At 39.3% G+C, this 16,061-nt stretch overlaps 2 protein-coding genes and 1 long non-coding RNA gene across 16 annotated transcripts in view; all 3 read right to left on the bottom strand.

Annotated features, from left to right (window-relative positions):
- The window catches only part of LOC145455441 (uncharacterized), a 303,427-nt gene that overhangs the window by 189,115 nt on the left and 98,251 nt on the right, over positions 1-16,061 (bottom strand). The window contains exons 2-5 of one of the 14 annotated variants that reach the window (XR_013920341.1): positions 5,792-5,861; positions 5,609-5,650; positions 5,147-5,208; positions 911-1,061 (exon numbers count right to left, since the gene is read on the bottom strand). The exons of 5 other annotated variants lie outside the window; for them this stretch is intronic. Coding sequence is in view for 2 of the 9 variants with exons in the window: in XM_080333702.1 (XP_080189828.1) it covers positions 5,147-5,208; positions 7,407-7,436 (92 nt within the window). In the remaining 7 variants the exon portion in view is untranslated. Of the gene's footprint in view, positions 1-910; positions 1,062-1,185; positions 1,773-2,747; positions 2,895-5,146; positions 5,209-5,608; positions 5,723-5,791; positions 5,862-7,406; positions 8,536-16,061 lie in introns of those variants that run through there. 8 more of the 14 variants (XR_013920483.1, XR_013920383.1, XR_013920397.1 and 5 more) reach the window with 8 other exon arrangements.
- LOC145433426 (uncharacterized) lies at positions 8,719-10,834 on the bottom strand. Its single transcript, XR_013913098.1, has 4 exons — positions 10,695-10,834; positions 10,387-10,457; positions 9,659-9,723; positions 8,719-8,857 (listed from the first exon to the last, which is right to left on the bottom strand). It is a non-coding gene; the product is annotated as an uncharacterized LOC145433426 (long non-coding RNA).
- LOC145456526 (kelch-like protein 26) lies at positions 10,860-15,798 on the bottom strand. The gene has a single exon (XM_080334699.1). It carries the CDS (start codon positions 14,722-14,724, stop codon positions 13,093-13,095), a length of 1,632 nt encoding a protein of 543 aa, XP_080190825.1. The 5' UTR covers positions 14,725-15,798; the 3' UTR covers positions 10,860-13,092.

Genomic DNA, 16,061 nt, shown 5'->3' on the forward strand with positions numbered 1-16,061 from the left:
CCTTTTAAGCCACTGCAATACGGCAGGTTTAGGCTTAGCAGTTCATATCAAATCATATTTCGTACTCATGAGCACGAGAATGGAAAATATGTATCGTAAGCTTGGCTCGTTTCGAAACTACACAGTCATTCAGTAGGCTTTACAGGAAAACCGAAATTAGAGAGGAACGTTTCCCAAATTAGATTAGAGTCAGATTACAGGCATTTTCCTCGAATTAGGCAAAATCAGACAATTGAAATTATCCAATTGTCCAAGTCTGTCTGGATTGTCTCCGCCTTTTTGGTTAACTATTTGATTTGGGGGTCCGACTTGGACTGTTACTTGGGGCCTGCAGTGCGCTTCGCCCTGTCACTAGATGTCGAAAAAAGCGAAGGAGGCGCTTTTCGTAATGAGTTCTCCCTCGACAAATTTGCAAATTTTGTCGGTGTCTGAGTCCGTTGTCGTGACAACCTGTGATCCAGGGAGGTCTGGGGATTAAATTTTACGAATTGTTCGTTTGAATGAGCCGACACATTCGTACTCGCTTTGGAACGTCGCGCAGGACTGGCCGGTTCACGTCATACTCGATCTGCAAAAACAGAAGGGGGTCAGTCAATACTAACATTGGAAACCCGGGATTTTAAGGTATATTTCTGATAGCGATTCCAGGATCAACTCTATTGAAATCCAGGGATTTAAAAAAGCATCTACGAGACCTGACACTACTTCCAGTTACATTTTTTCCGGCAATACTAGGTCTATAACACCTTACTTTTGATTTATTCGGAAATTTGTACTTGTACTTGAGTAGAAATTTACGACGCTACTTATCCTTCCATTTCAGTAGCAACGATGAATACTTTGTTCTTCTCCTGAAACAGCGATGCCGAATGACCTCCAACCCCAACCTTCACCCACATTCGTCACCCACCTTTTTACATCGGAATCGACTGACTTTTCCTGTAGGCACCCGAACCAACAGTGGGTCTTGGGAAACTTTCTGGCGGTTCACTCCCAGCTAGTGGGCGGACATTTTATCAATTGGGTGCCGTGCCGGAAATCCTTCCCGAGCAAGGGTGACACTGGAACAAAAGGGTGTCAGTTTTTTGGGCAACACGAAGCAAATTGCGACACTGACACGATTACAATCATACACAGCGTCTTCTAAATTACATATAAGTAGAAGTTTGAAAAAAATCACATTACAATTACTGAATTTCTGAAAACTTGAACATTGAATGAAGTTCAGTTCATATTAAATAAGAGTTCAACTCATAAGCATGAAAATGGCAAATTCCTGTTTCTTGGCTCGATTCAAGCGACACAGTTCGTCTAGATCAGTGGTTCCCAGCCTTTTTCGACTCATCGCCCCCTTTTGAAGCTCCACACCAATCATCGCCCCAAACCAAAACCAAAAAACAGCATTTCTTGACATAGGATGATAAACCAAACCCCAGTCCCCCTCAGCCAGTGGGCTTTTTGTCGGTACATATCAGCTATACCCTAATTCATGTACTGTTTGGTGAGTCACCGCATTTCGCCTAAACGGGCAAAGCGCGACAAATTTATATAATTCATGTTTGAATCGGTCAATATGGTCGATGCGGTATGTTGGTAAAGATAGGAACCCTAAATATTAATCAAACATCTTCGGGCGGAATCGTTGTTATATTGACTTCTTTACATGGTGCTTCATATGTCTCGGTGCGTTCTGGGCGCAGTAATGGCCGCTCCCATTTCCATAACTCATGTGTATTTTTGTTGGGTGACGGGGACCCCAACAACAAGATACATAAAAAAGATTAAATCGCGCAAGACGCAAAAATTTTTTGAAAAAGTCACATGGATTTTTAATAAAATGACTCTATCATTCATGTTAATTCACGAAATAATTTTGGGCTTCCTTCGATTTCGGGCCCCCCCAACCCCAACTGGGGGGTTTGGGGTGCGGTAGTTACGGTCCCGACTCCAATATAGCCGTTTTAACGCGCCATCGCCCCCTTATTGCCCCTTCGTTGTTTTCGACCCCTTCGTCCGTTTTTGCCCCCCTATCGCCGCCTTCGTTATTTTCGCCCCCCTAGACCGCCACATCGCCCACGTTGGGAACCACTGGTCTAGATCCATTTCAGGAAAGCCAGAAAATAGATACGTTATAAAATTAGAGCATAGAAATATTTCATAAATGAGATAAGAATCACACAACTAAAAATATCTAGTTGTCCAAGTCTGCACATTGGTGGTCACCAACAAAGTACTTCTACTTTTCCCAAGTAATCGAGTATTTCCCCACTACTGGTAGCAACTACTAGAGTAACTATAATTTCCGCTACTTTTACTTGTGATCTGTCATATTTCGTAACTTGACTACTTTTCACTATTTCCAGTTTGTCAAGCGGAAGTGTTATGTTCTTCTGATAAGAGAGATAGAGTGACTAAGGCGGAGAAATTCAAGTGCTGCTGTAGCGGAGAGCCCAGACTTGTCGCGCTTTGCGCGAATATATAAGGCGACCAATATCTTTCCACTAAAGCAAGGGTGGCCAACAGTTTCGGCCAGAGGTCCACATGCGATCTAAGAGCCTTTGCGCGGGCCACTTGAATGTTGATGACCTTTTCAGTCGTCCGATAGGAGTGAACCAGACTAGGTAACGGTGAAAGACTTATCTGACTACTCATCAAAATTGGTACCTATTATTTCATGAAAACTCCTAGCTGCGCGAGAGGAGAAAAATTTCAAAGTTAATGAATCAATTCGGTCAATTATACTGTACCTTGCACATATTGCAGGCCGTCTCTGTTAACCGCTAGGCACATTTGGCAAGGGCAAGGAAGTCGCACGTTGGACGACACGTTCGCATAATCGCAAATATATAGTTATGTTCAATTCCGTATTCTGGGCGTATTTGGGGATACCCATACTAAAAGCAAGAAATCAAGTGAAAATAAATCGGGCGAAGTGCTGAGAGAAATTAATTAATTAATCTGCCTTGCTATATTCTACTTAATGGTCATATACGAAGATCTACGGAAATTGTGACTGACCCGTGGCTTATAGCCTACGCCTACGCGTCGTAACTGATTTTGCGATCAGGCTAGTCAAATTTTTGGTTAGCCTTTGCAAGTTCATAACAAATTACCTGGGTAATTCATTTTTATATTATTTCCAATTTCGAGAATTATCGGGCCATGGGTTGGCTACCCCCAGGGTTGTAATGACTCGAGTCACGATTTTCTGATGACTCGACTTGACTCGAGTCAATTGCGTATGACTCGAACCAAGTCATATGAATCGAGACTCAGACGGCCAAGACAGACATTCCATTGTAATTTCGAAGAATAGTGAAGTCACCACACTGTTGGGATAAAGTATATTAGTGCTAGTACTTGAAGTTGCGACCAGAAACTACTAAAAGTGAGGGAAATTAGTATATTATAAATGCTAACCATTCGATACCATCAAAGTTATGAAAAGTGTGTTTAGCAAGAATTTAACTGGAAACTGAGCAGTCAACACAATGACTTTGACTTGGACTTGAGTCATAATGCTGTGACTCGGACTCGACCCTCTGCTCGATGACTTGGACTTGACTTGTGGTTGTGGCTTCTGCATCTTTTAAGCCCAAAACCAGCTTTCTAGTGCAAGCGGTTATCAATATGTAGGGAAATTATCCAATTTTGGCTCATTCGGTAAATTTGCACAACCACTAGACTAGAAGGTGCACGAGGTCAAAATTATTATAGAAATTATTTTTTTGATCTTTGGCACCACATAGCAAGTGTCCGATTAGAAATTCAAAATTTTCCATTTTCAATCCACCCTAATATAGGAGTTTCATGACAGTGAACAGTCCTAAAATTCAGCAAAACGTTTGAAATCATACAACCTGCCGTACAGTATTTCAGTTTCCTTCCTAATAGCGCAAAACATCAAGGTAGTGTCTGAGCAGAACTTATTCATATCGGTCATTGTCTTGTTAACTACAGGCATTGTAATACAACTTAGGGCATCATACCATCACATTTTCTGAAAGTAGGCACTGGGGTGAAAAAGAGGTCAAGAGCCACTGTTCTTATGCAATGGCGTCATTTGTAGGCTATCACATGATACATTTGAATCCTGACGCTGTCAAAATAGATATATCTCCCGGGATGTAACAACATAAACCCAGCTCTCTGCACCGTCCGCATATGTCAGTTTCCAGGTTCCGAGAGCGTATTTATGACTGATTTTCAAATCCACGAACATAATTCTGTAGTTTTCAGACAGCAAAATCTACTTCTACCTTAAATTAGCTACTTTTGGAACAGCAACACTATTACTCATACTTGAATGAAATATGCATCGTACTTCTACTTGAGCAGCCTTCTTGACTACTTTGGCAGCTTCTGATCCTGCATGCGGAATAGGCTTGTTCAGAAATAACTCTCAAATTCCGGGGATTCACTGGTTAAATTGTAAGGTTGCCTAAAAAAGAGGCTGCACAACAAATTCGGCTCAATTCCAACAAGCCAAAGCCGCTGTAGAGCGAATAGAAGTTTTTGAATTGATTTAAAAAAAATTCTACTGTCAACCCAAGGAAATTGATTTGCCTAAAAGAATGATGCATACCGTAACATTTTTGATCACTTCCAACCCGTAGAAGCGAATTTATTGCAATTGAAAGTTTTGGATTTGCAAAATTAGCATTGACGGTGGGTAATCTCAGAATTATTGATAAAAAACTTAAATAACTTAGCTTCTACTGGTAGGAATTGCGCCAAATTTTGTGTGCAGCATTTTTTTACGCAGCCTAACATTTCAATCAGTGAATCTCCGTCCCCGGGATACGGAAAAAGATTATTTTTGGATAACCCTAAAGCATGCAATCGCGTATAGGTATTTTTTGTGACTATTTCGCGACAACTTAACAGACTTTATCCCCTCCGAATTTACTGAAAATCAGAGAGCCATATTTAGTGCATGAATTCTTTGTCCGCTCAGAATGAGCTGGAAATAGGAGTCTGTAGGGTGTAAATATATGATGCGCTGATGTTAAGGAAGATAACATGTTGATAAGAAAATCTATGGGATTCCACTTGATTCATTAACAATGAAATTGTCTACATTGTGGTATATATTTTCACATTGTCACCAATTCTGGACATGTCACAAAATTACACAGAAACTCACCTGTCGCCATCATTCCTGGAAATCTTACTGTCGGAATCTTGTCTTTTAGCCGGTGACAAAGCCTGAAAGAAAATCTCATAATTACACAGCCGAAAAAATAGACTTGAACAGTAAAATTAAACAGTGGTTCCAGCAGCCACCTCGAGCTGTATAGAGCACAAAAATGCTTTCATTTGGTGTAGAAAATATGTTGGTGCCCACAGGGAAGCGGTTCACTTTGGTTTATCCATTCCATCTTTACGACATTACAGAAACGTCACAGTGCATGTTTATACAGTTTAGGAAGATTTGGTTGTTGATTAAACTCTGGCCTGTGCCCAATGTCACATCAACGGTGTAATCAAGTACCGGTATCTCATAAAAGAGTTCAACCACAATTGCCTCTAATAAACATAGAGGCATGCATGGTTGCTTGCTTCTCAACGGGATTTCAAGAACATGCAGCTCAGTTATTAGCCATACCTCAATTGTTCTGCTAGCAGTCACGCGTGGTTCAATCACTTCCTGTAAAACGGATTGGTAGCTTCAGCGTGGGAGCAAATGAAAAACTGATAACCTCCGGATATGAGCTGGTAGCTGCGATGCGAATAGAATGACGATGTCCATCCTAAATGTGGCTTGAAAATATAGCCAGATAAAACTCACCTTGAATGACAATTGGTAAATTGCTTGAAACACGCAACTTGCTTACTTCTGATCGAAAGAAAACCCTTGCCTGTGATGATAAAGACGGATACATCGTGTTGGAAACGATTCAAATTCGACCTTTACAGTCACCCAATGTGTTGAGGCTTGTTGTCACAGATAGATATAAGATCGTTACTTGTGGTTGCGTTGAGTTTATTGGTAATAATTTAATCATTTCAAAATTCTATAGCAGGGGTGGGCAATTATTTTCCTCCGCGGCCCAAATGAGAAGTAGAAAACACGTTGGAAGGCCGAGTGAAAAATTTTAGCTATATTCTCCAGCATATTTTAATTTTATTTCTAAATTGCGTTGTTAGTAAATGCTGCTCAGTGAATGTGTCGGTAATGAGAAATTGACGGTTAATTAAAAATATCCATTTGTCGTCATAATTGGCAACAATGTTAAACATGATACTTATTTACCTCTCATTAAACCCCTATCCACGTTCTGGTATTAAAACTCTAAAACCGTGGTTCTCAAGCTTTTTTAGGCACGCCTTCCTTTATGATAGTGAAAAATTTCGCGGCCGCCTTATCATGATATTACAAAATAATAAAAAGTGTAACCAGAATGCTAGCAATCCCAATGGATAGGTTGATGGCATGGAAGGTTCTGGCTGTTGATGAGAGAATTCTGAAATATAAAAGTCAGAGAATACACAGAGCATAAACGATATGCTGGGGTGCTGGGGGTGAATCACGCCAAGCGCGAAATTTTTTTTCGGTGAACTTTGGCGTCGAGACATCCTTCGGATGCTTCAACGCCCTCAGTTCGAGAACCACCGTACTGAAATGTATATAACAAAGCTTGTTTTCTTGTTTGCTACCTTCCGAGGTGTGTGCAGCTTGAAAGCCTGTATGTTGCGCGAAGCTAGCAGATTTTCTGAACTGCGCCCTCCCTTGACCACACGTTTCGTGTTTTTGTCATAAGACCAACTCTAACTAATATCCTTAATCTCGGCAACATGCTCGTCAAAAACTAAAAGGACGGATTAACCCCTGAATCCAGTATACAAATAATTAGTGCTCTAGTCTATACCTAAACCTTTTTTGGCTTTTTTTGGCACGTCCGTTAATAATTTATGGATGATAGATATGATGAGTCATATAGCAATCACAAGCACTGATTGACTTGTTTTTAATTGGGGATTTGGAAACGTATCAATTTGAAACACATGCCGTATAATGCGTAATGTGACATTGTCACAGTGACAATGGCAATGAAGAAGGTTTGAACTAAACTATATGGCAAGAGTAACTTCTTGCGACTTCAACTGCTACTCATACTTTGCCATATTGCCTTTATTTTGAATCTGGATTACGCATGCGAGGTGCGTAGGCAATGTAATTGTGGCATATTAATGAACAGGCTCCAAAGTAAACCAATTTCCTGTTCATTTGATACATCCTACGATTTTAGTCCTGCAAAAAGTTTTATATTTTGAATTCCAAGCAACCTGTCGCGGACCGCATTTGGCCCGCACTTTGCCCAGCTCTGTTCTATAGCATTGATGGCAAATAATCGAATCCGAAATTATTGATTTTGTAAATGAATAAATTCAGAATTACCCACTTTTATCTCCTGGATGGACTTGTCATACATTGATGCATGTCAGATTCCAACTGATCGAGGCTGAGATTGCAATGCAAACTTTTTTTATGACCAAAGCCATTTCCCATCCGACAACCAGACTATTAAACGATATGTTATCCGATATGATGATATTCTGATTGCAATCCACTATAACAAAATGAAGAGTGGTTATGAAAAGTAAAATCAATGAATCTATATACACCACTACACCAGTGGTTCTCAACCGCCGGTCCGCCAGGTATATAATAACTTTATAAAGTATTTTTTAAATTTCGTTCAATGCGATTTGGCGTCACTAATTGTCTTGATTATTGGGTGCCCTTCCTCCAAGAAATACCCATGACAATGACATATTGCAATAGGCATTCTGGCTTCAATCATTACCGCACCACGACGCACCATCCCATAATGAAGTTTAGGCTAACATAGGACTCTGAAAAGAGTACCGAAAATTCGGCAGCGAGAAAACCTTGGCTGAAAAGGATTAGCCTTTGTTGACAGAAAACATTGATATATATATATATATTGTCCATATGTGCTTAAACGGCTGTCACCGAATCTCACTGTCCTGGCCATCTGTACCTCACAGGACAAATGCCATCCCACAGAGAATAAAATTGTTTGCCAGCGAGCAAATACCACTTTGGAATCGTGTGCGTCTTCTCACCCTGCTCCACTGGAAAATCGGATAATTCTGAGATAATAAAAAATTGATATCAATATGTATGCAATTACCAATAGTATTGACCAACTCAGTAATGAATTATAAAATATTTTCACGCTTCGCGCGATTACGCTACATAAACACTCTGCCTACACTGAGTAGAATGAATGCGCTCACAAGTACTGGGAAAAACATCCATCCAACTGTGGGGAGGTCGTTTTTGGGGTGTGGGCTGACAAAGTGCTTTTTATGCGCTGATTTTATGGATGATCAGGTACGGTATAGGTGTTATCATGCAGGTGTTTTCGTGCCGCATTTTTCATTCGTAGTAGCCAGAGTATCCTACGTTTTGTCGCAGAGAGCAATCGCCAAGGTGGCACGACAAGGTACTTAGTTCTATTGCAAAACGCTTCATCTCTTAATATTGTCGAAGAGAAGAATAATGAGCCGAGAGATTGTAATCGGGTGTAAGCTACTTCAAAAACTGATCACATACTCCAAAAGACGCCCACGCTGAATATGGGATATCGTAAATTACGACAAATATATCCATCAGAGGACATAGGAAAGGGAAAGTGTATCTTTTTAAGAACAGTAATATGTTTGAAATCGGCAATGAATCACAGTAACATGCTAAATACTTGCTGTCGATTGCTGACACAGCCAGTGGGATACCCCTTACCACCAATGTTCCCTCTAATTTTTGACGAGTCTGCGCACGATCTCCAACTTGCTGCGCAGACCCTTGGACAACAGTGCGTGACGACTAAAAAAAAAAGGTCATCACTTCGGATTTTTTGTGCGCAACGGATATTTTCTGTGCGCAGAGACCGTTTCAGCACTGCGCATTTGCGCACGTGTGCAGCTTAGAGGGAACATTGCTTACCACAATATGTTATTTATAAGTCCCAATTGCTGAAGGCATGAGGGGAAATTGAGATAAGGGATGAATAAGGGGGCATTAGCCTTCATAAACCACCCATTTTTTGGGGGGGGGGGGGGATTAGGTAAAAATCATGCAATAGGCCAGACATATACTATTTCGATTCAGTTTTACCCACTGCTCTCATCAACGCTTACCAAATAACCTCATTTACGAGGTAAAGGCATACAAAAAACTACATCGTCCAAAGTTACTCCACATGCCGGGATAACTTTGGATACGGATAATTCACAAAAATTAGGTACTTATTTATGACCATGAAGATTCTGGATTAGTTAATTCTAATCTTTGCTCCATGACTCCTGAAAAACACAAAACTTGCCTCCCCTACACCCTAGCATTTCCAAGATGCAAAGTGGAGTTGTTGAAAATTGTCCATAGTTACCCCAGTTTACGGTACTTATTCTTATACTCAGTAACTTTTTCAAGACAGCTAAGAGACTTTACCTCCGTCCCAATTTACCGCGGTCTCAGTGTGCAATTTTTATTGCATGATTTCTTAGTCAGCTCGGAATGAGTAAATGCAGGAAGTAAACGTAGGTAGAGTGTAAATATTGGTGTGCTCATGTCACGGGAGATAGCATAGTGCTATGAATATCCATATTTGGATATGTCACGACTCACCTGAAGTCATCACGATTACTGAAAATCTTGATATAGAGGTCTTGTGTTTTGGCAGGTGACCAAGCCTGCAAGAAAATTTTATAATTACACAGCTATTAAAACATACGTCTTAAATGCAACTTGGATATAAGAACAGTAAAAGTGAACATTTGTTTCACCAATCATCTTGAACTGTATAGAGCAGAGGTCCTTGAACACCGGTCCGCCAAGGACATTAGAACTTTATGTATCAATTCCAAAACGCAAGAAGGTAAACCCTTGTTCATTTTTGTAGGAATGCACAACAACTGTGAAGTTGCTTTGGAAGTATGATGTAATAATTGGGAGTTCATGGTCTACTTTGGGCATACATAACAATGGTGCAACTGCTGTACAAAACTGCTTGAAAGTAGCCTACAACTTGTGACAAGTTACACATGAAAGCTACTGAGACTTCCAAACAAACTTCCTTGACTTCCGACAGTGGAATTAATCACTTGTCAGTATAATAAAGACGATAGCAAACATCAAAGTCGCATTAGCCATACCTCAATTGTTCTATTAGCAGGCACATAAGGTTCATTCAGTTCCTACAAACCGGGGTAATAACTTCAACGTAGCCTCAAATTGAAAACTTATATCATGACGGCAGTAATCAATTGCTAAATACATAGGTAGGTTCGAATATAATGTCGATGTTCAGTCCATCCTAATTGTGGCTTGAAAATACGTAGTAGGATAAAACTCACCTGGAATGAGAATTGGTGAACTTGCTTGAAAGTTCCAACCTGTTTGACTCTGATCGAAAGAAAATGCTTGCCTGTGAGGATAAAGAAACGATAGATCGCGTTAGAAACGATTCAATTTCGTACTTTTCAGTCACCCAACGTGTCCCTACTTGTTGTTACAGATAGATATAAGATCTTTACTAAGTTGAGCTGAGTTTATGGTTAATAATTTTATCATTTCAAAACACCCTACCACAGCATTGATGGCGAATAACCGAATCCGAAATCATTGATTTTACTAAAAGATAACTTCAGAATAACTCGCTTACATCTCCCGGGTAGAATCGTCACACATTGATGCATGTCAGATTACAACTGATTGATATCGTTTGAGACTGTCATGCGAACTTCTTTTATCACTGAAGCCATTTCCCATCTGACGACAAGACTATGGAATGATAAGTTTTAGAGTATAAACTTCTGATCTTAACAGACTGTAACAAAATGAAGAGTGGTTATGAAAAGTAACATCAATGAATGTATTGTATATCCACCATAGGTTGTTCAAGCCTGGCTATATGCCAATAGAAGTGGTAGCTAACAAGTTGCCGATAGTCACCTCATATAAACAGAATCGAAATGCTTTATTTTTAGAATGCATATAAATTTGGTATCTTGATCATGAATAACGAAAAACGAATGACTTTTTTAAATCAGCATCCCCAAAAGCAGTTTACACCTGACAATATTTGTAAAACCGAACGCACGAATTTCTGCGGCATTGAAACAAAAAGATACACAATTTTAAATGCAATAATAATGAATATAGCTTGATGAATTGAAAATATCAAGTGTGAGCACTTTTATTATATATCCCGACTCAGCAGAAGACTTGCACAAACTACTAATCGAGTTAGTTTGACGGTCAAGACTAGTTCTAATTAGAGATTTTGAAAGCGAATAGTTCTAGTGTTGATTTTGGTGTGAATACCAATAGTGGCATAGCCTAGTCATGGGTGGGTGGAAAACTGTTACATTTCAAACTATTAACAAAATTCTTTTTAAACGCCGATTCTATCTCCGATGTTTTCAACCCCATCTCAAATTCAATGATTCGCATTATCAGTATTGCAGTTGCCAGTTACGAATTTTCAATGCATGTTAGTCGTATTTCTAGTAGCCAGTTTCGAACAGTGAGTGGTTCTAGTTCTACATCAAGTTGTATTTTGAAGATCCAGTAATTTGTACAAGTCTGCTCAGGTGAGTGCAATCTATCTCTTTACAAATACAGATTTGTAAATTTTAAAACCTTGATCTACTTTTGGCGTAACTATAGTCCATTTGTCTCGCGATATATCATACTTTTCAAATTCATCAGAGGTTTCGCAATCTGTTACTGCAAAAATGCACTTGTCAATGTGATACGCAGAAACTCGACCGTGACGAGCATTCATAGAAGATAATGAACTCCATTGAGCTGAAGTAACATCGTAACATTCTACGCTGTCGACTTCTATTCCTTTTGTCCACCCGCCGATCACAAATATCTTTTGATCAACTGCAACAACACCACTCGCACAAACAAGATATCTCATTGGGTCGAGATCAACCCACTCTGATGAGGATGGAGTGAATCTGCAGAATGAAGAAACTCTGACATCATCTTGTCCTCTACCTCCGATACAATAGATTGAATCATTCAATGATACGAGACTTGTATTTCGAATCGCGGTAGGTTTGTCTTTTAGTTGAAACCATTGATTCGTGAGGGAAGTAAATATTTCCACGTCACTTGTTGCTTTAGTATAACCACCAACAACGAATATTGATCCCGGCAAAGAAACTGAGTAAGGAAACTATCCATGATCACAAATCATATCTTTGATCCTTTCCCATTTTGAATTTTTGCTCTGAAAATCGAGTCGACGAACTGATTTATCACAACATAAAACGTAGATATACGAGTCTAAAGAAATCGCCGAGAAATGTTTTAAATTCTTAAACTTAACATCATGAAAATTCTCTACTTTCTCAGTTACCGGATGGAAGGATCGGATACAATCTGCCTGATCATCAAAAAGAATTATCAATTCATCTTTGCTGATTACTTTGCTTGTTTTCTGTGATGCTTTCAACAGATGACCATTGATCAACTTGTACAGTCCTAAGTCGTTACTGATAATTTGATTTGATTCCAAAAGACGTTGTAAATATGCCGGAGAGACTTCATCAAACTTGATCGCTTCAAGACATTCGCGCAAATATTCCTGATTTTTGCGATTTTTCTCGACCCAATTGAACAGCAACGTTAGTTTTTCTTCTTCGCATAATTTTGATTGTTCCAACTTCACAAAATTCCGGATGAAAGTTTTTTCAATATTTCCAAATTCAGGTTGGTTTGAAATTTCCATAATATTTTCATGAAAACATTCTCTACATCGCGTAGACACGGCATCCAGTCCATACATATCGGCGACATTTCTTGTGGAAAAGTAATTCTCTACATTAACTGATTCCTCCAAAAAGTCGGATACTGCCTGTTTTATGTCATCCAACTGCATCATGATTGCGACATGAAGAAGATCGTTCATCTTTTCATCAGGAATCTCAAATTTGCCCGAATATATGAAATCGATGCAGTTTTTCACACACTGAGAATCGACCTCTTTCAAAACGACTTTTCCTTCCCGACGGATAATTTGTACAGCCTGCTCAGGTGAGTGCAATCTATCTCTTCACAAATACGGATTTGTAAATTTCAAAACATTGATCTACTTTTGGTTTCACTATAGTCCATTTGTCTTGCGATATATCATACTTTTCAATTGCATCAGAGGTTTCTCTATCTGTTACTGCAAAAATCCACTTGTCAATGTGATAAGCAGAAACTTGACCGTGACAAACATTCATAGAAGATAACGAAGTCCACTGAGCTGAAGTAACATCGTAACATTCTACGTTGTCGATATTATTGAGTTCATTTATTCTTCCGCTTTTCCCGCCGATCAAAAATATCTTTTGATCAACTATCACAACACCACTCATACAAACAGGATATCTCATTGATTGGAGATCAACCCACTCTGATGAGGATGGAGTGAATCTGCAGAATGATGAAACCGTGGCACCATCTGGTGCTATACCTCCGATACAATAGATGGAATCATTCAATGATACGAGACTTGGTGAACGAATTGATGTAGGTTTGTCTTCCAGTTGAATCCATTGATTCACAGGTGAAGTAAATATTTCCACGTCACTTGTTGCTTTATTATAACTTCCACCAACAACGAATATTAATCCCGACAATGAAACTGAGGGAGGACTCCTTCCATGGTCACGATTCATATCTTTCATCCTTTCCCATTTTGAATTTTTGCTCTGAAAATTGAGTCGATGAACTGATTGATTCCTGCATAAGACGTAGATATATGAGTCTAGAGAAATCGCCGAGAAATGTTTCAAATTCTTAAACTTCTCATCATGAAACTTGTCTACATTCTCTGTTACTGGATTGAAGGATCTGATAATATCTGCCCCACGATCGAAAAGAATTATCAATTCATCATTGCCCATTTCTTCGTTGGTTTTCTGTGATGCTTCCAAAGCTTTTAAAAGATGCCCAGTGATCAACTTGTACAGTCCCAAGTCGTTTGGGTTTGATTCCAAAAGACATTCTAAAAATCCCGGAGAGACTTCATCAAACTTAATAGTTTCAAGACATTCTTGCAAATGTTCCTGATTTTTCCGATCTTTTTTGGCCCAATTTAACAATAACGTTAGTTTATCTTCTTCACATAACTTCGATTTTTCTGAGATCATAAATTTCAGGATGTTCGATTTTTCAATACCTCCAAATTCAGGTTGGTTTGATATCTTCATGATATTTTCAATAAAAAATGCACTACATTGAGTAGAGAGCGCATCCAGTCCATACATATCGGCCACGTTTCTTGTGGAAAAGTAATTCTCTACATTAATTGATTCATCCAAAACGTCAGATACTGCCTGTTTCACATCTTCCAACTGCATCATGATTGCGACATGGAGAAGATCGTTCATCTTTTCTTCAGGAATCTCAAATTTGCCAGAATATATGAAATCAATGCAGTTTTTGACACACTGAGAATCGACCTCTTTCAAAACGACTTTCCCTTCGCGACTCTCTTTAGTGTCGTGTTTCAACATAGCTTTGAAATAAGCGCAGCCAGCCGACAATACATTCTTGTGAGTGTAATAGACATCATCTTCTACTTGAATTATGAAATCACAATGATCGTTTTCTTGCTTCATTCGATGTAATTCTTCCATCATCTTCACTGAATGTTGCTCTACATTTCGAGACACAATCTGCACCATGATTGTCAATCAACTATAATTATCCTACGATTATTATAATATAGTCAAGCACTGCTATTGAAGTAAAGATGATTAGTTAACTCTAGTAATGCCTGTTGAAAGAATCATAATACGTCCATCAACGTCACGAGTATGAATTGAAGGAAATTCAACTACACACAAGGTGAACACTGAACAGTGCTAAATCAGAGGCATCCCTGCCATAATGCAGTAATGAAAACTTCTTACATCGATTTGCCTCAAGTTTTATTCTTGTATCAACACGAAACCAAAGAGTTATTGCGGTCGATTACCACCACCTCGCGAATGATAGAGTTGATTACCCGTATTTTGGAACATCAAAAATATTTTCATACTGTGGTATATTCCAGGGGCGGCCGCATCTGTTTCAATGCTCCAACCGAACATCACAAAAATTGGTTTTAAAGTAGCCGCAACACGAAAGATCACGCTTATTTCACTCAGAGATGCCACTGGGATATTTCAGAAAAACCCAGATGTGGAGGCCAAGTAAACCCAGATCCTATATTTTACTTAAATATCGATAAGATAACTGTGAAACTGGAGCCTGACAGTCATCAATTACAGTAATACGGTTATGGAATCCTTTAACATTGAATCTCCAATAGTTCAGGGAAGGAATGGACATAGTTTATTTTTGTCCTTGATGTTTTTGCGGTAATACACCGACTCACGATAGACATACACACGATCTGTGCATATGCAATGAATACCATGAGTGCATGATGTGCATATGCCGCTGGACAGTGGACAAGGAAGGTGCAGATAATAGCCTGATTCATGCTATATATTTTGCTCGGTTAACACTGCAAATATGTTGTTTTCCTCAAGACACATTGCTATGAAACAATTGCCGCGCGGCGTCAATACTTAATGGAGTATTAAATATATCATTGCACTGCAAATGGTCGTAAGCTCGTAACAGTGCCACCGATTCCCCATTTCTGAGGATGATTTTCGTGTATTTTCAGTGACCTGACCAGATTGAAAGTAATAGCTTTCGATTGATTAATCCTGGCACAATCACTTTGATCTGAGATAATGACACATACCCATTTTGGCCCCGTGGATATACTCAGATATCGCAGATATCGCAGATATCGCATATATCGCAGATATCACTACTGTGGATATACTCAGATATCGCAGATATCGCAGATATCACTGTGGATATAGTCAGATATCGCAGATATCACAAAAAACAGCAGACATAGAGGTCATATAAAGGTCACACGTTGTTTGAAACGTTCCAGGGTGCAGATATCGCGTCTGAAGCATGTCCGGGTCCATTCAGTGCGAAGATATCAGGTTCGCAC

Source organism: Botryllus schlosseri, chromosome 1, assembly GCF_051294905.1.
Source record: "Botryllus schlosseri isolate E-star chromosome 1, Bs_hap1, whole genome shotgun sequence".
In the NCBI taxonomy this organism is placed as follows: domain Eukaryota; kingdom Metazoa; phylum Chordata; class Ascidiacea; order Stolidobranchia; family Styelidae; genus Botryllus; species Botryllus schlosseri.